The sequence below is a fragment of the Erpetoichthys calabaricus genome, chromosome 7 (genome assembly GCF_900747795.2).
Source record: "Erpetoichthys calabaricus chromosome 7, fErpCal1.3, whole genome shotgun sequence".
In the NCBI taxonomy this organism is placed as follows: domain Eukaryota; kingdom Metazoa; phylum Chordata; class Cladistia; order Polypteriformes; family Polypteridae; genus Erpetoichthys; species Erpetoichthys calabaricus.
In genome coordinates this window covers 130093014-130120134 of record NC_041400.2, presented here as the reverse complement: position 1 = coordinate 130120134, position 27121 = coordinate 130093014, and the positions used below count along the sequence as shown (strand labels likewise).

The window sequence follows — 27121 nt, the reverse complement described above, 5'->3', positions numbered from 1 at the left end:
TGTGTAACCAAGACAATGTGCTAGTGTGAAGATGAATGAGCTCAGCACACATTTGCTTGCTGTTTTTCTGTAATAGCAACATTTGCCATTAATTTATTTCAAAGTTGCTGCAGCTTTACTGTACATCTTCTACTCAATTAGCCCAACGGTAAGCTTCATATTTTAACATAGATAAGTAGACTAACTGGTTGTAATAGGATGAATAGCACTGTGCTAACATAGAAGCAGTTTTAAATATTTAGTAATTAAAAAGTGTGCATTAACGATGCCAGGATATGGCTTAACTTCCCAATATGGCAGTTAATTAAACCATATATAAAATTAATTATGCTTTTTAAGTTTTAAAGAAGTTCTTTTGCTTTACATTTATCTTAAACACCCATTTCAACTAAAAAAAGAACTTTAATCTTTCACTAAACCTGAAAAACTGCAATTTAACTGATATTATGGATTCCCAGTAACCACCTGTTATATTTCATCACCGCTTTCCAATACCGCTCTCTTACAAACACCAAGGTTTTCTTAAATTTTAAGAGATACCAACTTATAGGCACTATGTTTTAACAACCCTGACCCTAATTATGACCTAAAATGAAGTCAGACAATACCAAGAGTTCAGTAGAAATGAAAGCTCTTATCATTTTATTGATACCAGCAAATAGTGTGTCATTTTTCTAATTCTAATGCTTCAGTAAAAACCAACAGCAGCAATTGTTCCAACATTAACCTTGGTGTTTTAAAGCTTTCTGTCTTCCTTATTGCTCAGACAACAGAGGGCAATATGTTTTCATTATATATTATTATTATTATTATTAATATCTTTTCATTATTCATATCTATCTATCTATCTATCTATCTATCTATCTATCTATCTATCTATCTATCTATCTATCTATCTATCAATCTATGACATCAAGAAGCATTTAATTTTACTGACATCATAAATTAAGGTCTAGTTTTTAGTAACTAATTTATGTTCACTGTAATGGTTTTCAAGACATGTAAACTGTTGTTACCGGTAAGAAGATGACAACAGCCCCATTGGTCCAAGTATGGTGATGTCAGTACTTTGTGAGTAATTCCATGGTTGGAAGAAATTACTGCAGGAGTCCTTGCTGTGGAGCTTCTATAGGTGTGTTGTATCAAAGGAGTGGAAAGTGTACACATTAAGAATGAGTATTTCAGGTAACTTTGTAACAAGCGGCCCTTCAGTATATGATATCCTAAGAATATCCAAAAAACATCCCTTTAATTTTTTTGAAAAGAGATGGGGGCCTTTTTCAATGTATGTAATGGTTGCAGCCATTCTTCTACCAATAAGAGCAGAAAGCAGAGACACAATGCTTTTGTCTTCCAAAGTAAAAGATTCAGGTATATATGTCCAGTCAATTTAAATTTTATTAGTTTTATATATTACTAGCTGAAATGAAATACCCTGCGTTGCCCGGGAGGAAAATAAAGTGTTTTTTTTTTAATCGTTTGAGAAAAATATAATTAAAAAAAAAAACAACTTTAAAAATAAATTAACAAATAATGAAGACTCACCAATGTGCGTGTCTTTCGGTCTTGTATGTATGTTTTCATCCAGTTGATGCTCGGAACTGGCCAACTCTATTTCAAAAGCAACAGGGGTGCGGTGGTGCTCAAAACATAAAGAATGCCGACAGTCACCTCCAGTCCACCCTCTGGTGGTCGTTCCGAGTGTCAACTGGATGATAATGTGCATACAAGACCGCAAGATCACCCCCCACCCTACCCAGAAGGGGGTGGGTTAGGGTTGATTTCACCCTAGAGTATTTTTAGTTAACCAATGAGAAACATGTGTACCAAGTTTCATGAAAATCACTCCAGGATTTCGGAAGTGATGCTGGAACATACATACACACACACACACACATTGACTTATATATATATATATATATATATATATATATATATATATATATATATATATATATATATATATATATATACTGATAGATAGATAGATAGATAGATAGATAGATAGATAGATAGATAGATAGATAGATAGATAGATAGATAGATAGATAGATAGATAGATAGATAGATAGATAGATTAAATATATCCTTCTGTTGACTGAATCCTTGATGTCTGTTTTTCCAGAGTTAGGGTGAATTAAACATCATAGGAGAGAGCTAATCTTATACAGTTTATGTAAAATGGCATTATCTTAAAATAATATAAAATTAAACAAAAATGATTTCATATATTAATATTTTATATGGAAAGCAATCCCCCAGTAAATGTGAAATTTTTGCACTGGTCTTCATTGTTATCGTCATGGGTCAATAGCTCAAGTGGCTGCTTTTGCAGATATGTTGCCATATGCCATATACAGTAGCAAGTATTGTAATTTACTGTAAGTGACTGCTCTTCTACATTTGAGTAGAAGTTTTTCTCTTTGGCCTGATCTTGTGCCATCCTATTCATTTTGGTGATTTTGTTTGGTTCTTCCTTCTGCTGTATATATTTTCTAAAGCTGAGCTTTCAGCACCCACACTTTTGTTTGCCAAGTCCCTCTTCTGCTTGATATTGAAGTACTTTCTAAGAATGTTTCCTTGCAGCATATGGTCAGTACAGGTGAGCTGTCTAATGTTTTGAAGAACACCTCCCAATCTACATTTTTGTAGATCCCTTCATTTGTTACATGATGATTCAGTTTAATCCAAGTATAATTTAATTATGGTTGCAAAACTAACAAAGCCCTTCCTCTAGATATCTAATATGACTCACTGCCATAAAGAAGTATAATAAGGTAGGAGTCCTTAAAGATTCAAGTGTCGTGTTAGATTTAGATGTTGTTGGAGCTCCAAATCTTCTCAGATTTCCAGAAGGTGTCCCAAGCCTGTCCTAGGTGGACTTGCATATCTTGTTCTGATGATGGCATTAGTGAGCTGAGATTTTTAAAATCTTTAAATCTTTTGATTTTACTGCTGCCACTATGGTCTTAAGTCAAGGTTATTTCTTATTTATAAAGGTTTATATACTAAGCTTGGCTAGTAAGCAGGAAACATCTGCCAAATCTCAGACAATCACAATAATCTTGAATATATAGGGAGGGGAGGAAAGTGCTCATGTATCATTTGAAATTCAACCAGCAAAATTTTACATGCAAGACATTTTTCAAATGAGACTTTTGAGATAGTGCACATGGCCCGATGATTCAGTATGTGGACTTTTTGCCATCAAATAAATGCCACTGAACTCATTTGTCAGATATTACAAAGCTACCCTACTTTAATCAGAAATATGCAATCTGGATCAGATTATGGAAAGCTATTAAGTTGTTCTGTAAATTTTAAGTTAATCAAGTAATTATTCTAATTAAAAATGATAGAAAATGCCTTTTGTAAATTTTGCAAATGTAGTATGTACTCTTCTGTTCAATTTTGATTTAGTGTTTAAGATTTATTCTTGTCATTGGATGAAATTTCTCTATGAAACCTTTTTCACACTGTGTACTTGAGCTAACAGGTTGCATTCTCTTAAATTTCCATCCATCCATCCATCCGTTTTCCAACCCGCTGAATCCAAACACAGGGACACGGGGGTCTGCTGGAGCCAATCCCAGCCAACACAGGGCGCAAGGCAGGAACCAATCCCGGGCAGGGCGCTAACCCACCGCAGTCTCTTAAATTTTAATACATTATTTCAAAATGACTAAAAGTTTTTATTTTTAAATTTTGGCATTGGCCCTGCGGTGGGCTGGCGCCCTGCCCGGGGTTTGTTTCCTGCCTTATGCCATGTGTTGGCTGGGATTGGCTCCTGCAGACCCTGTGACCCTGTAGTTAGGATATAGTGGGCTGGATATTGGATGGATGGATGGATTTTGACATTGTCTGCAGAGCTATGAACCCTGGTTTAATTACTAGGCCAGTGTTTTTCAACCTTTAAGTATTTGCGACCCGAGTTTTCATAAGTTTTAATCGCGCCCCCCCGTAATGTTTTTTTGAAAGGAGCCCACTAATACCAATTTGTTCTTTTTTAATTAATGATATATCATAGATGCATATTTTATTATACCTACTTAACTTTTAATGACATTTATCTAACTCTATATTTATTTTTCTAGTATCAGAATGTAGTTTAAGTTAATTTGTTTTGGTTTCAATAGATGTATTTTTCATATTTTTGACTCTTGTTTTCTTTTTTTTCACATCTTCGCGCCCCCCCCCTTTTTGTTACTTCGCGCCCCCCTTGGGGGGCCCACCCCACAGATTAAGAACCACTGTACTAGCTAGTGACTCCCTGTTTGTGAGGTCTGTAAATTCTCATATTTGACCAATTCCTGCCTCAGACTTTACAGCTGCTTTTCTTTCACAGTTCCTCACACTTTGTCAGGTGAATAGGCAGATGAAAAGTTCTTGTCCTGTAAGATTGCGTGTGATCATGCGGTCTCATAGCATTCTGATACCATCTTTGCATCTGTGGCCACTACTGCTGTGTTTGATCACTTTTTTTAGGGGATGGGTAAATATACTGTATTTATACATTTTGTTATCATTATAATTTCATTTTTGGTTATTGCTGTACTTTTCTATTTTCAGTTTGATCAATTTTCTCTTATATAGCAACTAGCAAAGAACACTCACCAATGTAAATTTGTCTTGCAAAATTGTATATTAGGTAACTAAATATTTTGAAATGCTGAACAATGATAAAACTGTTTTATGTTGGATTCTCACCTAAATAGTTTAACTATTCAACATCAAAACAGTATTTGAACTAACTATTAAATTTAATATTATGAATTTCACCAAGGCACAGTGATTAGCTTGATTACTTTATGTTAATTTTGCATTTTGTACCTGTGCCTACATACATTTTAAACCTTGTCTGGGTGCTCCAGTTCTCACTGACATCCCAAAGACATGTAAGTTAGGTGTGTCCAATAACATACTGGTGTCATATGTACAATTAATTCCTGCCTTAAACTTCTATCAATCAATCAATCAATCAATTCAATTTTATTTGTCATTCAGCAGAACATCCAAGATGTGCTGCAGAACGAAAATATGATGCACAAGACATTAATAAAAACACATAGTTAAAATCAGCCTACAATAAAATACTAAAATGCTTCATTTAAAAGCAGATCCAAGGTTGTTTCTTGCCTCGTGTCCAGTGCTGTCAAAATGGACTTCATCTCCAAATTACCCTGAAATTGGAATAAGATTGTGTTAGATTATCTTCAAGAAAAATTGAGAAAGAGTACAGAGAGTTATGGAGATAAAGTATCAATAAGAACCCCATGCAGCCATTAGTGCTTACATTGGCCAGTTGGTTCATGGCAGACAGTTGCCCTAATCTACAGCACATGATGAAATAGCCAATTTAGCATTGCACACAATGTCTAAGTGCATATGTCTCATGAAACATGGCTTGGAACCTTTGTGAGTTTTTGTTATTGCTTGTTTACCATGGTGACAGAGAAGTTTACCTTGAGAACACAAGTTTTGAAGGCACACTCATCTTGTTTAATGGAATGAATAAAAGGAGCAGGTAGAGTATAGTAAATGCTTTGTTAAAACATCTGAAAGGAAGTGCACCTTCCTTGTGCTGACACCTTTAGCTCCTTGTAATGTCAGCTGTGCTACAACACTGTTGAAATTCCAGACAGCAGAGAATGTGTCAGCTGTTGGTCCTTCTCTGAAGTGCCTGTTTGCTGGTCACCAGCTGTCCCTGACAGAGGGCTGTAAGATCCAAGGGGACGCATGCCTTCAGAAGGCAGAGCTAGATATTCTCTGTATGGCATGGTGCTATTTTATGAGTGGGAAATACCACAAGATCAAAAGATTGTGGAAATATGTCTCTTAAGTACGTTTTGATTCATCTGGGTCAATTCAAGCAATATAATACATGTTTGATTAGTATGGTAACTGTTACACTTGACTCCCAAATCATAAATTAAAAAGTGTCTATGATAAATATTCCTAACTTTCACTACATTTTCTTCCTTTAACATAGTGCTATTTCATTAATGGTTTTAGATGCTCTTTAGGTCCTTCACATGAAGCTTTGGCACCATCTACTGGTAACAGCAGAACAGTTTTGTTTTGCCAGGAATAAATTACACTGTCAATGGAAAATAAGTTTTAGGATTTTTGGAATTTCTCTTAGTATAGCTATTTTGAAATAATCTGTGTATGATTTATCCAGTAATTATTAGCCTTGTTGCATATTCTTATATTGTTGCTGTCCACTATTTTTTCACTTAAACCATCATTGGATACACCCGATAGTTTGTTTTCCTTATGTGAAAAGGCGTTTGTGGTCCTAAATTTCTCGTTACGTAGAGATCTATAAGAAACCTCTCTTGTTGCATCTCATCATGTTACTGGTTAATAGAGACTTGGAAGAGAAAGTGTTGACTGCATTCGTGAATTCTTTTTATATCATTAGATAATTGCTCTGCTCATAAATGATCAGAAGCGTCTCTTGTCTCTGTCTTTGTATGTTAATTTGCAAAAGTAAAGAGTGGACCTGAAACCATTTATCTTGGAGCAGGAAAGTAGGATCAGGGAAAGGGGGAACTTCTGACTGTTTATCAGATGTTTCCTCTGACTAGCAGAAAAACCTGGAGGCGCTAGGGAAGGTTTTAGGAGAATAACTCTGAGAGTACCACAGGGTATTTCTGAATCCTGGAGGTATTTCTCAACATGATCTCTGTCAGTAGTTCCTGGCTGGGATGTAAAAATCACATTTTGTCCTGGCTATCATTGAAAGTGGAAGCAGAAACTGAGCAGGACAAGATTTCATCTGGTGGAAGGACAAGAGACCTGAGAGCTGAAAAATGATTTGACAAAGGAGGAGAGCTGGTATGGTACCGCATTGAGAGATGGACTGGCAACCCATGTGAGAGATTTAGGTTTAACATATAGCAGACAGACCCTGAGGAGTTATAGGATTTGCGTGTTTGGGTACTGACTCTTACTTCTTCAATTTAACACTTACTTTTTGTAACTAATTTGGCCTTCTTATTGATATTCTTAGGATGTAACAGTTCAAGAGTGCCCCATCTAGTACTATGCCTAATGAATAATTAGAATTTTTCTTGTACTTTAATAAACTATTTGATTTGTTAATTAGTAGTCACACTAGTGCTGTTTCTTATTCTCCTTTATGTATAATAATATTTTATTTGATTATATTTTCTCTAATGATTTAATTTATAACTATTGTGTTTCTGTATGTAAATTAATGTCCTCTCATTTCCCTCGTGTTTTGTGGGTGCTACCCAAAGAGGTGGCCACCTCCAAACCCAACATCACCGCTCCTGAGACTCCCCTCATGCTACATAAGCCAGTAAGAAGGATCATGTTTCTTTGGTTTGAATTATTGACTTTCAACTTTTTCTGTTCTGGGCTTCAGATTCTGTTTATGGATTGTGTTTTTAGGATTCACTTTAGAATTGCCTTGGTGTCAATTCGTTTTTAGCTAAGTTTTTTCATTGTTGATAAATCCTTTAATTTATAAGATTATTTTGTATATGGTTTCTCAAGCCAAAGGGGAGCTGGTATGGTACCATTGTGGGATCTGGACTGACAACCCAGTTTGTAATATTATAGATATGGGTACTTTCTATATTCTTCTGAGTAAAGCTTTTGTCAGAATCTTAACATAATTGCTCAGTAAGGAGACTGATCTAATGGATTTTTATTCTTTGTTGTAAAAACAGTAATTGATGTACAGCATAATGTTTCTGGCAGTATACTATCTTACCTTGCTTCTTTAAAAATAGCAGGCATTCACATACAGTAGAGAGCTTTTCATAGAAATCTGCTAGACATCAACCTGGGCCGAGTGTTTCCCAAAGTATTCTCCTGAATAATTATTGAGAAATTTTAGTTTGTATGACAATATTAAATTGTCTTAAATTAAATTATTAAAACCTTTTTTTTTTGGCAGTGTTATTTTACCTTTTTTTATTACTATAATCTATCCTGTATTTATTCAACCCAAGGGTATACACGCATGAACAGCAGAAAAAAGGGTCAGAAGGAAATGGAAAAGACAGCTAAAGCTTAATCTAAGTCTAAACGGGCCTCAAGTTCAAGTTCAAAGTATGGCCTGCCAGAGACTGACCAGGACCAGATAGGTGAAAGAACAGATATCCGGGGACCTGACAGTGCAGCATCAACTCCAGCTGAAAGAGGAAGTGGGATGGAAACTGCATGTGAGTTGGGCCAGGAGAACTAGATAGATAGATAGATAGATAGATAGATAGATAGATAGATAGATAGATAGATAGATAGATAGATAGATAGATAGATAGATAGATAGATAGATAGATAGATAGATAGATAGATAGATAGATAGATAGATAGATAGATAGATAGATAGATAGATAGATACTTTATTAATCACTAGTTGATTGTAGAAGGTGCATTGGAACTGAGCATGGGCTTACTCTCTGTGCTGTCAACTACCCCCCACGAGTCAGTGGCACCGACTCCAACCGGACTTGCTACTCTGCCCGTGGATAATGGAGAAGACTGAAACGAACAGTCCAAGCTGAAAGTAATGATCACCGCAATGATTACTGCAGTAGCTACCTCAGGCCCGGCCTTAGGCATAGGCGAAGTAGGCGACCGCCTAGGGCCCCGGCTTACGGGGGGCCCCGGATCGACTTCTTGGTCTAATTTTCACGCATTTCACAGAGCTTCCAGGGGGCCCCTGGACCCCCCTTTTGCCTAGGGCCCCATAATACCTAAGACCGGGCCTGGCTACCTCTACTGGGTAGCTGGGGATATGAAGGAGCTAAAGAGTAATATAAAGAAGGTTACAAATGAGAAAAACAATAAAAGGAAAGATATAAAAGACATAAACATGACAAATGAGAAGCTGCTTCAGGATATTATATATACAGTGGTGTGAAAAACTATTTTCCCCCTTCCTGATTTCTTATTCTTCTGCATGTTTGTCACACAAAATGTTTCTGATCATCAAACACATTTAACCATTAGTCAAATATAACACAAGTAAACACAAAATGCAGTTTGTAAATGGTGGTTTTTATTATTTAGGAAGAAAAAAAAATCCAAACCTACATGGCCCTGTGTGAAAAAGTAATTGCCCCCTTGTTAAAAAATAACCTAACTGTGGTGTATCACACCTGAGTTCAATTTCCGTAGCCACCCCCAGGCCTGATTACTGCCACACCTGTTTCAATCAAGAAATCACTTAAATAGGAGCTGCCTGACACAGAGAAGTAGACCAAAAGCACCTCAAAAGCTAGACATCATGCCAAGATCCAAAGAAATTCAGGAACAAATGAGAACAGAAGTAATTGAGATCTATCAGTCTGGTAAAGGTTATAAAGCCATTTCTAAAGCTTTGGGACTCCAGCGAACCACAGTGAGAGCCATTATCCACAAATGGCAAAAACATGGAACAGTGGTGAACCTTCCCAGGAGTGGCCGGCCGACCAAAATTACCCCAAGAGCGCAGAGACAACTCATCCGAGAGGTCACAAAAGACCCCAGGACAACGTCTAAAGAACTGCAGGCCTCACTTGCCTCAATTAAGGTCAGTGTTCACGACTCCACCATAAGAAAGAGACTGGGCAAAAACGGCCTGCATGGCAGATTTCCAAGACGCAAACCACTGTTAAGCAAAAAGAACATTAGGGCTCGTCTCAATTTTGCTAAGAAACATCTCAATGATTGCCAAGACTTTTGGGAAAATACCTTGTGGACTGATGAGACAAAAGTTGAACTTTTTGGACGGCAAATGTCCCGTTACATCTGGCGTAAAAGGAACACAGCATTTCAGAAAAAGAACATCATACCAACAGTAAAATATGGCGGTGGTAGTGTGATGGTCTGGGGTTGTTTTGCTGCTTCAGGACCTGGAAGGCTTGCTGTGATAGATGGAACAATGAATTCTACTGTCTACCAAAAAATCCTGAAGGAGAATGTCCGGCCATCTGTTCGTCAACTCAAGCTGAAGCGATCTTGGGTGCTGCAACAGGACAATGACCCAAAACACACCAGCAAATCCACCTCTGAATGGCTGAAGAAAAACAAAATGAAGACTTTGGAGTGGCCTAGTCAAAGTCCTGACCTGAATCCAATTGAGATGCTATGGCATGACCTTAAAAAGGCGGTTCATGCTAGAAAACCCTCAAATAAAGCTGAATTACAACAATTTTGCAAAGATGAGTGGGCCAAAATTCCTCCAGAGCGCTGTAAAAGACTCATTGCAAGTTATCGCAAACGCTTGATTGCAGTTATTGCTGCTAAGGGTGGCCCAACCAGTTATTAGGTTCAGGGGGCAATTACTTTTTCACACAGGGCCATGTAGGTTTGGATTTTTTTTTCTCCCTAAATAATAAAAACCACCATTTACAAACTGCATTTTGTGTTTACTTGTGTTATATTTGACTAATGGTTAAATGTGTTTGATGATCAGAAACATTTTGTGTGACAAACATGCAAAAGAATAAGAAATCAGGAAGGGGGCAAATAGTTTTTCACACCACTGTAAGTAATTGCTTTGAGACAACCTTTAAAGGTATACTAGAATAAAATTGAGGAAAAAATACAGGGAAATGCGAGTAAGTTTGAGAATAAATTTAGAGCAATTGGTGCTCAGTTTGAAGACGTTAAGCAAATGTTCATGACTCGGATTGAAATAGTTGAACAATTGGCATCTGCCACTGACGAAAAAGCAATGGCTATAAAATCTGAAAGCACAGTGTTTAGAAACAGACTAACTGAGCTGGAAGGTGGATATAGAAGAAATAATATAAGAATTGAAAGTCTCCCTTAAAACCGTGAACATCCAAACCCAGTGAAATTCATAGTTGAACTATTCTCTAAAATAAATGGAGAGGACTTTAAATCAGACACTGAGATATCAGCAGCTTACCGTGTACATGGATCACATGCCTGAAAACCTTATTGTTCATTTTGACAAATTACAATCTTAAGTAAATTTGATGTCAGCTCTCAGACTGAAGCAAGAGATTATATTTGAAAATAACCACATTCATATTTTCCTGATTTCTTACCTTCAACACGCCGCATTTTACAGCATTAAACGGTGCTTTCACAAAGCCAAAATCAGATATGGCCTCTTGCATTCTGCTAAATTGAGAGAGGATATTCAAGGCAAGTTCATCATTTTTAGTTCTCCAGATGAAGCAGAAAAAGAGCTAAGAAAATGTATCCCGGCACTTTTTGAAATATTATCGTGAGTCACATCGTGTCCTGGCAAGACAAAGAAGATTTTATCTGCAATTTGGTCCATTCGCAATGAGACTTTTGACATAATTATACACTCTATTCCCTTCTTGGCTACTTTTATAGGGTTTTTTTCCCCAAAGGGGATTGTTTAACATCATACCCTTGGTTTACTGTATTAGGATTGTACTATCATACGTTATCTGATTCTCCATGGGTACTGTTTAACATCATTCCCTGGGTTTATTCTTTCAGGACTGTTTAACATTAGATTCTAGGCTTATAGTATTTGGACTGTATTGCCAATAGATATCTCTACTTTAATCTTTCTACATCGCTGCTGGGTGGCTTGTTTTGTTTGGGTGTGCTCTGTCTCTAGGCATGTCAGAGGACTGAGACTTGGTGAAGTGTGGTCTTGCTTCACTTGGGGAGGCAAAAAATCTGGGTGGGGGAGAAAGAAAGAAAGCTATTTCTAATCTATCCTTTTTACCCCCACAATTGTAAGTGCCAACACAGCAATAGACTTCATAGCCCTAGCTCCTGGCAAAACTGGAAATTAAAGTTAACGCTATCTTATGTAATAATGTACTACCCTATTTTTTTGTCCAGATCTTGCAAGTATGACACTACTGTTATCTCTGACCATGCCCCTCTGATTATGGAGCTCAAATCACTACTCCCCATCATCTCACAGCTGGCATCTCAACCCCCTGTTATTAGCAGATGAGAACTGTACAGAATTTATATCCAAGCAAACTGGTCGAATGGGACCACCTATTCACTACATTGCACAAATTTGGGTTTGGCCCGAACATATGTGCATGGATCAAACTACAACATACCAGTGCAGAAGCTTCAGTTTATATTAGCAACAGTACTTCAGACTACTTCAGACAAGCTTAAATAAACAGTTGCCTGGGGCACTATGCATCCTTATAGCTTGGATGTAGAATTTCGCTGTGGCATAAGTGATTTGTGTATTTGCTTAGAATGCTTTACTGTGACGTGGCGAGGTGATCAAAAGAAATATGTTTTTTTTTTAATAATGAAATATTGAGAGAGGACTTCCCACCTCCACTCTACCCAACTGTAACCCATAAAGCTAATGTCATGAGGATGAACGTTGGGCCAGTTTCCTAGTGTAATACCTTAATGTGCTGTCCTTGTTTCACTTATCATCTTAATGAAGTCCATGCTTCTACAACAGCATATGTTCTATAGCTCAATAGAAAAAAACTGAAGGTACCCCTGCCGCCTGCAAAAAAGGTTAAAGATGAGCGTTCACTGTCTCTCCCTGTACCTGGTTTTAACATTTCAGTTGCAATTGAATTGAACAATCATCGTGTTATTCTAGATCCCATACGTTCCTTCAAATTGTATGTCAAATTGTACTGTATGTCATGCGTTACATAATTGTGTTATATCAAACTATTACTAAATCAGCTTTCTGTTACCTGATAAATAGATCCAGGCTCCACCATTTTCTGATGCATAGTCCTGTTGAGATCCTCATCTATGCCTTTGTTACATTAGAATTGGATTATGGTAATCAAATTGGTGTTTCAACAAGGAAATTTAGAATATTTTCATACTAAGCCATACTACCCGTCTATGATGGGTTGAAACCAAAGTTTGTGGTGTATTATCTATTGAAATGTACTTTGTAATGAATGTTGTAATGAAATCCATTGCATGTTTCATTCCAACAGGTAGGGTGTCACAAACATTAGCTCAACTTTTATGAATCCCATACCAAATGGCATATAACAGAGACACAGTTTTTGTGTAGTTAAAATTCATTACAGGATCTTCATCCAACAGTATTGGCCCTACATGCTGCACATATAATTAAATATTCTACACTATGCTGTTCTGAGTTGAAACTTTTTTTTCTTTAAGGCAGAACAAAATATTGACTTGAAACTGTCTTCATGTTGTTGTAAAGATTTACGAAAGAACTGTGTGGAAAGCAGTTTTAAAATTTACACTTAAGGCAGCATGCAGAAAATCTTGTTGGTCAAATTTTATCTGTTTTTTTCTAGGGGTTAAGAATTCTGTTTACTGATGGATCCAGAATTATATTCCGGTTAAGTGGTACAGGCAGCACAGGTGCTACTATCAGAATCTATGCTGAGAGCTATGAACGAGACCCAGAAAAACACAGTAAAGAAAACCAGGTAAGGAAGAATTACCGTGTGTTTGTTGTATTGCATCACTGAAACTTAGTCCTTCTCAGAGACAAAGGGGATTCTTACTTAGTCTTATAATCCCCATTGAAATGTATGCCAACCTCTGCTAGAACCAACAATTTACATGACTGCTGACTGCAAAATAAGGCCTGAATACATTTAAGGATATTTGTCCAACATCTATACAGAGCTCTTGGTCAGATTGAAATGTTTAACAGTGAATCTTTCCTTCCAACTTTCTCTTTATAAATGTATAGACAAGAAAAAGAAAAGAAAAAGGTTTTGGGATAGCCATCCCATATACTGAAAAAATCACCAAAATAATAGTAGCGTTTACAACTGAACTGAACTAACAGAGTGAGTCTGCTGTATAAGTATGGTGGATAGGAGGAAGAGGTGGAGTCAGGATGGACTGAACAGGAACTGATGTGGCAGGAAGGTGAATTCTGGAAGTGATGTCATCAATGTTGGTGATGTCACTGAGAGGCAGGGCCTTCGGCAAAACTGCAGAGGAACAAGAGGGGAGAGAATCAGGTGAGCATGCCAACCCCAAGTCTGGCTGCTGAATAGCACTATTTGAGCCTGAAAACTGTCCCACATGTGCACGTGTGTGACACGGCCCCCTCTTAGCTCAGATTTGTCGAGTCAGGTGGCCTGAACAGAGAGGTCATGAACTCGAGAAAAGAGCATTAGTGTTGGCTTGAAGAGAACCCCGGCCATAAAGGACAGAAAACGTGTAAGGCTGGAGGTCTAAAAAACAACAAGTGACATGTGGTTTAGACTCTTTGTGCACTGCCATGCACTACAGAGCGGCATGTTCAGTGACCAGAGTAAACTCACGGCAAAAGAGGTAGTACCTCAGCTGCATACCTGATTTCCCTGTCCAACAGTTTCCAGCTGAGGAATATGACGGGGTGTTTGACACCATCAACCCTTTGGCTCAGCATGTCACCAAGTCCTGTGTCCGAAGCATCGGTCTGGAGTATAAAAGGCAGAGAAAAGTTAGGAGCCATTAGAACAGGTGCCGATGTAAGGGCCTGGTTTATGAAATGAAGCGTTGGCTTTACTATCCCATACCACAGTGTTAGGGGCCCGTTTCTTTGCTAAATCTGTCAAGGGCGCCACTCTCTCTGAGAACCAGGGTACAATCTGGTGGTATTACCCGGCCAAACCAAGAAAGGCTGCTTGTTTTTCAGATGGAGCCACTTCAATATGGCATCTATTTTGGAACACTGTGGTTTGACTGTACCACCACCCACCAGGTAGACTAAACATTTGACCTCACACCATCCAAAGAAACATTTCTTAGGATTGATATGAAGTCCGGCTTTTTCAAGTGTCTGGAGCACAGCCTGAACCTGCTCTAGGTGTTTCTTCCATGTGTCAGAATAGATAACCACGTCATCCAAGTAGGCAGCACTATAGAAATTGTGGGGCCATAGCACTTTATACACCAGACGTTGGAAGGTGGCAGATGCCCCATGCAATCCAAATGGAAGAACCTGATATTGCCAGTGTCCACTAGGGATGCTAAAGGCTATCTTGGCCTTTGTGGTGTTCATTAAAGGAACTTGCCAGTACCCCTTTGTCATGTCAAGAGTGGTCAAGTAGCTTCACGTTTCCAAGTCTCTCAAGGAGGACACCCACTCACAGCATCGGATAAGTGTCAAATTGGGAGACTTGATTAAGGCGACGGAAGTTGTTGCAGAAACTCCAACTTCCATCGGGGTTAGGGACCAATACGATTGGGCTGGACCAGGGACTATGACTTTCCTCAATTACACCTAGTTCCAGCATGTGTTTGATCTCAAGCTCCAATTCATCATGTTTTGCCTCCGGGAGGCGGTATGGCAGCTCCTGAACAATTACCCCAGGGTCCGTTATGATATAATGTTCAATCAGCAAGGTCTGACCAGGATTCTTGCTGTCAATCTCAGGGACAGACAGAATTACTGCTTCAAGCTCCTTTTTTTGTTGGGGCATCAAATTAGTGCCAAAGTTAAGGTAATTTTTATAGGCAAAAAGAGAACAGGGCTGGCCGAAGTAAGGGTCAGGTTCCCTGTCCCTCCATGGCTTTAGCAGGTTGATGTGATAAATCCATTCGCTTGGTCGACGATTCGGTTGTTTCACCAGATAGTCAATGAGCCCTTTTCGCTCCTTAACTTCGTATGGGCCCTGGCAATGGGCCATTAATTTGGAGTGTGAGGTGGCCACGAGTACCATGGGCGTCGGAGTACCTTCCCAAGATCATAATATCGGGCCTGTGCTGCCTGAGCCTTTTAGACCAATATTAAAAGAAAATATGGAATTTGTTTGAAAATCTATCGCATAATTGCACAATATATTCTAGAATGTTAGTGGAAGGGAAGGCCTCTTTCTCCCAACCTTGTTTTAGAATATCCAATTTTCCTCAGGGTTGTCGCTCATATAGGGGAGAAGCTGGTCCCAGTTCCTTCCATTCTCACTGACCAACTTGCGTAACATTTGTTTGAGAGTTTGATAAAACCTCTCTACGAGAACGTCAATTTGAGGATGGTATAATGTGGTCTTTAAGTGTTTGATTTTGAGCAAATTGGCAACTTCCCTGAATGTCTCCGAGCTGAGAGGCATCCCTTGGTCTGTCAAGACTTCTTTAGGGATATCGACTTGCACAAATAGCCCTATGAGTTCCTGTGCGATAGTTTTGGAATTGGCTACTCTCAAGAGAATAACCTCGGGATAACAAGTAGCATAATCAACAGTCTAGAATACATTTGTGTCTTCTAGCAGAGGGTTCAATGGGTCCTACGATGTCGACCCCTATATGTTCAAAGGAAATTTGAAACAGGGGAAGGGGAACTAATGGAGCACAGTCCTTCTTAGGAATCTGACATAACTGACACTCTGGACATGAAGCACAGAAACGTCTGACCTCCTCATGTATTCCCAGCCAATAAATTCAGAGTTTGATGGGTATGTGCAAGTTCACGAACCTGCCACCGGAAGGTGCGTGATACAAGCAACAGTGACCTCACCTCCCCCTCGTGCTCAGCCACTCAATATAATAAGTCATTTTCTATTACAAAGTGGGGCCCGGAAGGCATGAGATGTAAGGTACGTTGACCTCTTGCTGAGACTACTGCATTCTTGGCAAACTTAAGGGAATCATCATTCCATTGCTCCCATTTAAAGGAGGCCGGCGTTTTCCTGAATTGAAATTGTAGGGTATTAAGGGCATCAGGACTGACCTCAGTGGGCCGAGCATCTGTCTGCAACAGTGATGGCCCTGATGTCAGGGGATCGGGTGTCGTCACTGCAACTTCCGCTGCGTCACACTGGGTAGCTATGTGACTCTTTGTTGCCAGCTGTGTACATGGCGTGAGAACAGTTTGGGGCGGATTCTCTCCGTCCATTTCCAGGCCCAATGACTTGACTGGAGTGGTTTTTATGATACCACTTTTACTCTCTGACTAGTCTGTGCCCAGGATCATGGAAAAGGTGGATTTCGAATTACCGCCACCTGTAAAGCCCTTACGGAGTTGTCAAAGCTGATGATGCAGGTGGTGGAACAATACCACCAAGTCTCCCCATGAATACAGATTAAACTGGTCTTCCCTTTAAGCCATATATATATATATATATATATATATATATATATATATATATATATATATATATATATATATATATATTTATATACTATAGGTGTTAATGAGGAATTTGACCTTCACGTGTAAACCTAACTTAGCCAATCTCTCCATAAACCACTCTGGAGCCTCACAGCTTTACCACACATGGAGCCTGAATGCACTTATTTTATTCAAAATGTATTCACTGCCATGGACCCCTAATGCCCAGCACCACAAATAGACCCATCTATTGCTGTCTACTAGCATATCTCAGCCTATCCCTAATCCTCCTCACCACCCCTCTAACCCAGCTTCCCAAGGAACTTTTCTTTCTTTAGCACCCATTACATAAACAAGTACTACTGTTTTTTTTCAGTACCAGTTTTACTACATGGATTTTGTGATAGATTCTTTAATCAACAGCATGGTCACGTCTCCTTCACCCTGACATGTTTTCTACCCCTATCCTGCATTTTCCAGTATTTCAATGTGTCATATTTAGGTGTTAAAAAGGGCTATGTTACAGAAGGAAAAATAAAGAAATAACTAGTTAAAGCCAAAGTAAGCAGCAGAGGAAGGTGATTGACAAACGGCACCTGTCAGACCAAAGTGAGGCTAGTAACACCAAGACGGACACAAATAAAGACAGTACACCGAACTGACATTAATTAGCTCTAGTTGCGGCTTTTCATGCATGACTATTAGGACAATCAAATTCAGCTCAAATGAGATTGAGTCCTGACAGTCCCACTGACACCGTTCATTTTTTTTTAATTCCTCAGTGGTCTTAGCATACATAAACATACATCAGTAACATCAAAAATCACCCCGTTAGGCCTAGCTGCATAAGGTGTCTTAAGGGCTTGCTTGCTCTTATGTTCACTAGTGTGTTCTTGAACCCAGCAAGGGCATAAAACTTTCAGAAATTATTTCACTAGCAGTGATTAGGTTGGGAAACTAAGGTAGAAACAGTTGCACTTTGGATAAGAAATTTCATTGAAATCTTGGGACATTTTCTGTTTCTAGTAGGTTCAAAGTTGCATGCTAATTTTTGTAAAGCCTGAATAGTTCATGAGGATGATTACTTTATATATGAACTCTTACAGACAAAATGAAGTGCCACTGACTGGCATGTTTTGTTGTTCTTTTTTGACTTTGAAACTGTGTATCTGCACACAGAAGGTTTAAATAAATTAATTTCATTTTTATTAGGGCCAGCAGAGATGGACACAGGTTGACGGGGCAATTATCTGAGAATTGTTATGGGTTTCTGCATCCCAAGAGGCACACTCTCATCCTGGAAGCAGCTGCCTCCATCTAGCCACAGTGGAAGTGCTTAATCAAAACAAATGCCAATCCGATTGTTGGCATTTAATGTTTCTGCAGACACTCAGGGCTTTGTGGCACATTTAGAAACACAGGCCAGGACAGCTGGGACCACACAAGAGGAGAGCAAATGCTTTATTTTCCTTTCTTTGAACCTGTTGCCTCATATCCCACTTGTGCATTTGACAACTTTTTTTAGTCTACAGTAAAGTTATAAACCTTAGAGCTTCTTCTTTTTGTTTTTTTACCTTCACTAGCTTCAGCTGGTGTGATTCATCTTTCCTATAGCTCAACTTGACCTCTAAAGGTAAATCATGGCAGCAACATTTTAAACAAGAATTGGAAGGACCAGTAAGAAAGGTATACAGCAGTCAGTTTTTATTTCATAAAACACTTTTCATTGTGAATACCACATCAACGCACAGCCCAGTATTTATTACAGACACATACATTCTCAAATCTGCTTACTCCAATTCAGGACCATATCTTATCCAGGCAGCACAGAGTGTCAGTTCATAGCAGGACTCATTGAAACACACATTCATGTGGGTGATTTACAACTGGCAATAAACCTGACCTGTGCATCTTTGGGGTTAAAAAGAAAAAATATATATATATACATAGAGAACATATAAACTCCACACAGATGATGACTGGGTGAATGATTCAAACCCAGAACGCTGTGCTAGCCTCAAAAGTCATCAGGAATATGCATAAATAGGATCTGAGTAAAATAAGATAAATAATCAATTCCTGAGTCAATGGTGGGTGTTCAATTTTTTGCTGTGTGGATTCCACTTATTTCAGTACTACATTCATACAAAAATATCATATGTGGTCATGGTGAAAATGGACAGATGGACAATTTTGTTTGTATATAGAGTAATACTGTTTTTGCTTGTAGCTTACAAATATTATAAACTTTCCCAAGAGAATTGTTGCTAATCTGACTCTGGTACATGATACTCTGGCAAGAGTAAAGTACATCATTCTTATGAATATGTATGGAAAAGCCTGTACAGCAAAATACGGTGTGGTTGATGCACAGTAGTAAAAAGAGTTCATATATGAGGATTTGTTTGCAGTGCAAGTGGTTGGCCTTATTCTGATAAGAACATAAGAAATTTGACAAAGGAGAATACCATTCAGTCCATCAAGCCCGTTTGTTTAGTCCAAATATTTCATCCAGATGCTTCTTAAAGATTGTCGAGATGTCTACTTCAACTACATGTCCCAGTAGTTTGTTCCAGATTCCCAGATCTCCCTAAGTAAAGAAGTGCTTCCTGGCTTCAGTCCTAATTGCAGTTCACTTTAATTTCTACTGCTGTCCTCTAGTGTGTGATTCTCAGTAGTTGAAAGAATTCTGCTGGATCTACTCTATCAGTGCCTTGAAGGGTTCTGAAGACCTGGATTAGGTCCCCATGTAGTCTCCCCTGCTTGAGACTAAACAGGTTTAATTCTCAGAGTCTGCTGGAGTAAGACATATCTATAAATTGGAATTCACTTATTTGCTGTCCTCTGCACAGCTTCAGGTGCTGCACAGCTTCAGGACCTGCGGTGGGTTGGCACCCTGCCCGGGATTGGTTGCTGCCTTGTGCCCTGTGTTGGCTGGGATTGGCTCCAGCAGACCCCCGTGACCCTGTAGTTAGGATATAGTGGGTTGGATAATGGATGAATGGATGGATGGACAAGAGACATCCATCCATCCATCCATCCATTTCCGAACCCGCTGAATCTGAACACAGGGTCACGGGGGTCTGCTGGAGCCAATCCCAGCCAACATAGGGCACAAGGCAGCAACCAATCCTGGGCAGGGTGCCAACCCACCGCAGGACGCACACAAACACACCCACACACCAAGCACACGCTAGGGCCAATTTAGAATCGCCAATCCACCTAACCTGCATGTCTTTGGACTGTGAGAGGAAACCGGAAACCCACGCAGACACGGGGAGAACATGCAAACTCCATGCAGGGAGGACCTGGGAAGCGAACCCAGGTCTCCTAACTGCGAGGCAGCACTGCTGCGCCACCATGCCGTCCTGAACAAGAGACACCAGGAAATATTCTGTGTCAAATTTTGCAATAACATAATAGATTAAGACTCCTTTATCGATTTATTCATTCATATGTTTGTACGAATACACATACTGCAATAAAAAATATTATTTGTACAAAGTGTTGAAGATCTCTTCAGACCTTAGCAGTCTAATACAGTCTAAGACACAGGAGTGTCTTCTGCACTGCCAGAGAAAATAGCAACAAGCTGGATGATTGGAAACAAAAAAAACTTGTGTTTATGTGATTCCTTTTTGAGTTGAACACCTCAGGTCATTCTCCTAGGGGGCTTGTTTCACACCATTGTAGTAACAGAGAGCAGTTGCAGATTCTATTGAGAAGCACGTAGTTAATTCCTGCTTCTGGCTTTTGCATCAGCCTTGATATTATTGCTCAGACTCATCTTATAATTGGCTCTTGTCTTTTCAGGCAGTGCTGGGGCCTCTGATTGCCATCGCATTGAAGATTTCAGAGATTCATGAGCGGACAGGGCGTAAAGGACCTACAGTCATCACTTGAACCCAGACACATCAACTCAAAAGGGGCCAAAGACATACTGTGCTTCCATTTGACCATTGCTGCCAAAATATTAATCACCGTTGTGCCTTTTACAAGAGTTTTGAAATTCCATGTTCTGTTTTACAAGTCCTGTTTTTCAAGCCACAGTAGCCTCCTTAACAGTATAACGTTTATACAGAGCAGTAATATTGAACGGGAACCATAGGCTCTGGTTTATTCTGTTGTCGTGGAAGTAATGTAGCCAAGACTTCAATTACTAAAGGTTACCATACCTTAAACAACAGATCAAAATTTTGCAAAATTAACATCTATGTCTGTCATACCTTATTTTATATAAATTAGATTCATTATTATGGAACATCACCTTGAATCTGAAAACACAACACCACACTACACTTTGCTCAAGCACTCTGTTCTACTGTAAGTACTTAACTGAAGTATGCATTTTTGTGAGTGACAACATTTTAACACTTTAATCCAAAACAATACAGATTTTAGTTCTGAAAATGGTGATGTTGATGAAACTACATACTGCTGCAAAAATAAAAATCTTTATAAAAATTCAGCAGGTTTTCCATCAGAATTAAACCATGCATAGCTTTATACTTTCTGCATTTACTTTATGAAGCGTCTGGACCTCCACTACTGCTATCACTTGCAAGTCGCTTTCCAGACATTTTGTTTTAAGGGTTACGCATTTAAACCTCCAGAAAAGTACATTTTGAATCCAGTAGCTCTTTCTTCTCACAATTGTCTTTCTTTTATTGAAAAGTGTTTATGCACGTGTGTCAACTATGTAACCACTTCTAGTCACTTCTCATGCCTTGCCCACTATACAACAAACAGTGTAGGCATAAACTTGTACGGTCTGAAATAAACAGCACAAAAATCATGAACTTACTGTACAGTACATATATATTTATTCTGATTTCTTCCAAAATGTATTAAGCATTAATTTTTCATGCACATTATTTGTATGGCAGAATTTATTACAGGCATTAAAGTTATTTTTGTGAAAATCTTATAATTGATTTTCCACTTATCAAGCAATTAATATAAATACAATTCCTATTACAGGACTGACACCAGAGCTGCTGTTTACCCACCATGCATTTTTCCTCAGGCACTTATTCATATTTACTTTTGCTTTAAAAGTACATACATCTTCAAAAAACTCTGAAGATATACACACACACACACATCATTTACTGTAACAGAAAAAAATAAGATCACTTGGCAGCTAAAACTGAAATAATTGCTTTCGAAGGATGGAAGACACTGTGGCTAAATGAGAGGTAGTGGTACTTAAAACACCTTACCAAATCTTTTTGACAAAACACAATCTTATATGCAATAAGGCTGTGTGTAACTACTTTAACATCAAGTTGATGTATACATTTTAATGCCTCTTTTCATAAAGCTGGTGTTATAAAGATCACTTTTACGTGCTGTGCTCCATTAGAGTTTTTTTTTTGCCCACCACGTGTGGTGTCCTGTACAGAATGTGCTACAGATTGTAACGCAGATAGACAACTTGGTCACCCTAAAGTGAGGCACCTCTGTTTAAAATAGTTTTGCCCTGCAACCACACATAAAGTAAAATAAAAAAATTGACGATGTACAGTACAATTATTTGGTTCACTTTTGTTGGCTGCCACTGTATTTGGACAAAAAGGCAGTTAAGGTCTATAGTAAACATAAAAAAAGTATTTGATTCACAATATTTATTTTATTATAGCCTATGTTCTTTAAAAAAGTGAAAACACAAGATTATGTTATTCAAAAGGTGACATAACAGTGTAATCAGGATATTAAAATTCAATTGCGGAAAATCAAATATGGAAAAAAATAACCAGAATGAATACAACTAAATTTTATACGCAGAGGATCATGACAATATTCATATATAATCTGGAACTCAGTCAAAGTAATCTACGTCCACATGAGATCATTAATCTGACTTGTTACAGTGGTACAGTGGTGCTAAAAATACCAAAGTAACACTTTCAGACTCTGTTAACTCTTTTTTATATGTAGAATAAAACATTTTTGGTCAGCTACTTTATTTCATATTCTTACCCAGGCATTACCTGAAAAAATTTAAGACATAAGGGATCACTTTTGGTTCTGAAACTGTTACTTAAGTCCATAATGTTTTATCAAGAAAATACAACATACAGTGTCAACAGCATTTCAGTGCTGACAATGTAAACAATATGACATCCGGAAAAGCCCTTAGGAATATTTCAGAAATAACCTACTGCACATAGCACAAAATAATATATTCCAATGAATTCTCCATATGTGCGTAAAAACCCTTAGATAACTCTGAAAATAAAGAACATGATGCTGAGAAAAGATAACAAATTAAACAAAATTTAATCATAACACCTTTACATGATCAGCTTCAGCTGCAGCTAAGCAGAAATGAATAACACAGTGCTGAAAATTTCATACTGTAAAGTAAAAGAGAAAACACGTACAAAAGCACAGTAATAAAATCCTGCATGCAAGCAATGCACAAAACGCACAAAGAAAGCTGAAAATGCCTTGGTATTTCTAAATCCCTTTTATGAAGAATATGGCCAGCGCATGCTCGCTGCACTCCAGTTCTACACACGCGCAGGCACTTGAGCCTCACAATGTGCCCAAGATCACTACAGTGATGTCATGCCATTATAGCCACGCTTAAATCCTGCAACAGAAGAAAACAACAGCACACCAAAAAACACAAGAGCTTTCTTAACAATTTGCATCACATTGCTTACATTTATAAGTTGCAAGTCCTTTCCTCATGTGTTTCATTTTGTTTTTGTTTGCTCATTAGTTCAAACCATATAGCCCACAATGTAGAACAGTCCCATCCGCCATCACACTTCCCATTCAAACTTTTGTCTGGAAGTTACATAGCCATTGTCATGCGGAAATGTAGATTTTTTTAAATTTTCACTTGTCCCTTTCTACACCACTTTTTCCTCATAGTCTAAAGCAGGGGTGTCCAAGTCCGGTCCTGGAGGGCCGCATCGGCTGTAGGTTTTCATTCTAACCATCTTCTTAATTAGTGCCCAGTTTTTGCTGCTAATTAACTTCTTTTGCCTTAGTTTTAATTATTATCACTCAGACCCCTAAGTTGTTTCTTTTCCATTAATTAGCAGCCAAACAATAATGAGACAGAAAACATGCCTCCACATCAGCTCACCTGTGCCCATCACGCAATATCTGAAAATAAGAAAAGGTGAAGGTCTCAGTAAGGCTGATCTGCTCAGGTCACCAAAACAGTTTGACGGTGTTAATAGAAAACACAGAAAATCAACAGTTTTGGAAATGTCTGCTGTGGCAGAATGAGAGCAGCAACAAGCCATGGAATAAAATGACAGGTTTAATTAGCAACAAGAATTGACTTCTCATTAAGCAACTGCTTGATGTTTGAGCCCTGCCTTAGCTGGTCACCTGTTGGCTCCCTGGCCTCACATATCACTTCTGTTTGGCTGCCAATTAATGAAGAAGAAAATCAATTCAGAGGACTGAATCTTAAAAAACAGGACTATTAAAATGAAGGGAAAAGGAGTTCATTAGCAGTGAAAACTGCTCACTGATTAGGAAGATGGTTAGAATGAAAACCTGCAGCCCTCCAGGACCGGAGTTGGACAGCCCTGGTCTAAAGACTCTTGATGTAAAGATTTTCAGCAAAGGAGAGAAATTACCTGACAGGGAAATGAAGGTGCCAAATGGGATAAAGCGGAAGAGTAGACAAAATGTCAGACAGGAGTTGTAAACGTGTCAGAAAGAGACCAAGCACCAAAATCAAGTGTTAAACAAAATTGAAAGTCAAGAAGAAAATTAGTCAAAGCTGAAGAATTGTATGCTATATGCTTTTCTTGGAAGTGCTTTTTAGTTTTTGTGGCTCTACAGGTAGTCTTTCTTTTACTCAAAAAAAATGTTCAGATACACTGTATTTTATAAGTCGATGACATTCATTGTGGCAGCACTAATAAAACAAAATGTCACAAGAATAACAAATGAATAATAGTAATGGTAACGATGAGTTCCTAAAACTTAATTTCTGTAGACATTGTGTTGCATCATAAAATGAACTGAACAGGTAATATTTTTAATTGTCCCCTAAACTGAAAACAAATTTAGGTAGGCCTCTAAAGCAAGGTGTTCCTGGTGGATGTGTGACATATTTTCCCATTTTTACCAGCAGACTGCTGAAATAAATGCAAGAACATTAACCAAAAAAAAAATTCAGCAAAAATGTATTAGTGCATTTAGTAATGGCTTTGTAGTCTGTGCCAGAGGTGACACCCTTATTGCATGCATTGTGCAAAAATCAGTCAGACATAGGTTACTTTACTTACCCAACCATGTCTATGGTTTCTGTTGAAGAGATATTATTAAGAATTCTTCTTATGCGTTTTTCTTAATTTGTTTAAACTTGCCTTCTTCTTTTCTTTATTCTGAACTTAAATGCGTTTTTTTTAATTATGTCTAGATTAATTAACACAGTCTTATTCAGAAAAGGTCTAAAACATTCTGCTTGATATAATTGTTTTATTACAAGTATGTTATTCACAGCAAAAGTAATAAAGTAAAATGTTGTTTGCATGAATTAGATTAAATGACACATTTCTGAACCCATGATTTTTTTAGTAGCTATTTTGACTTATGTTTTTTGTGATTTTTAACTAAATAAATACTTGTATTTTTTTTTGCATTGTTTGTTGCATGGGCAGCAAAATAAATAAATATGAAGTGTGCAACACACCTTACTGTGCTTGGGATGAGTGTCAAGCAGTGGTTCAAAATAATCCAAGAATGGACCATTAACCTGCTACCACTGGCAGACATTTGATCCGACGCTTCAATGCATTTCATTCTGGAAATGATATCATTTCAATTGTAAATCTTAGCTTTTCAAAGCTTGAGAAAATGTAATGACATAACTTAATATTCTTAGTCTGGTGATCAGTTTGCCAACTTCTGTGGGTGCAAGAGGTGTCCAACTTAAGGAACTCTTAGTGACTGCTGATTGGGTGGAGGAGTGTGGAAATAATGAAAGAGTATGCCACTTTTGTAACAATGGGATTTTGGAATCGGTTCAAGTGGTGAGATTCACATAACGGGTGCACCCTTTGTGCAGTGTCCAATGTTTTACCTGTGTGGGTTTTCTCCAGGTGCTCTGGTTTCCTCTCACAGTCCATGGATGAGCATGTTACTTGGATTGTTGATGCTAAATTGTCCCTTGATGTGTGTGTAGCTGGTGCCCTTTCCAGGGATTGTTTCTTGTGCCTAACACTTTCTGGGATAGACTCCAGTTTCTCTACATTTCTATTCTGGATAAGCAGGGTTAAGGATTGATTTCAGGAAACAATTGTAAATTAATGACTTACCTAAAGATTACATTCATGTGGTACGGATGGTGGCATAAGAAGTGTACTGGTACCGATTTTTAACAATAAGGGGGATGTGCAGAGCTATAGTAACTACAGGGGGATAAAATTGATGAGCCACGGCATAAAGTTATAGGAAAGAGTAGTGGAAGCTAGGTTAAGAAGGGAGGTGATGATTAGTGAGCATGCCAGGAAAGAGCACCACCAGATGTGATGTTTGCTCTGATGGTGTTGATGGAGAAGTTTAGAGAAGGCCAGAAGGAGCTGCATTGCGTCTTTGTGGACCTGGAAAAAGTATATGACAGGGTGCCTTGAGAGGAGCTGTGGTATTGTATGAGGAAGTCGGGAGTGGCAGAGAAGTACGTAAGAGTTGTACAGGATTTGTACGAGGGAAGTGTGACAGTGGTGAGGTCTCTGATAGGAGTAACAGATGCATTCAAGGTGGAGGTGGGATTACATCAGGGATCGGCTCAGAGCCCTTTCTTATTTGCAATGGTGATGGACAGGTTGACAGATGAGATTATACAGGAGTCCCCATGGACTATGATGTCTGCTGATGACATTGTGATGTGTAGCGATAGGAGGGAGCAGGTTGAGAAGACTCTGAAGAGGTGGAGATATGCCCTAGAGAGGAGTGGAATGAAGGTCAGTAGGAACAAGACAGAATACATGTGTGTAAATGAGAGGGAGGTCAATGGAATGGTGAGGATGCAGGGAGTAGAGTTGGCGAAGGTGGATGAGTTTAAATACTTGGGATCAACAGTACAGAGTAACGGGGATTGTAGAAGAGAAGTGAAGAAGAGAGTACATGAAGGGTGGA

General features: G+C 38.5%; 1 protein-coding gene across 1 annotated transcript in view; it reads left to right on the top strand.

Moving 5' to 3' along the window:
• The window catches only part of LOC114654681 (phosphoglucomutase-like protein 5), a 218659-nt gene extending 192983 nt beyond the window's left edge, over positions 1 to 25676 (top strand). Inside the window, exons 10-11 of the mRNA XM_028805379.2 lie at positions 13251 to 13385; positions 20819 to 25676. Of these exons, the coding sequence (XP_028661212.1) occupies positions 13251 to 13385; positions 20819 to 20908 (225 nt within the window). The 3' untranslated portion in view covers positions 20909 to 25676. The remainder of the gene's footprint in view (positions 1 to 13250; positions 13386 to 20818) is intronic.
• The last annotated feature ends 1445 nt before the right edge of the window (positions 25677 to 27121 follow it).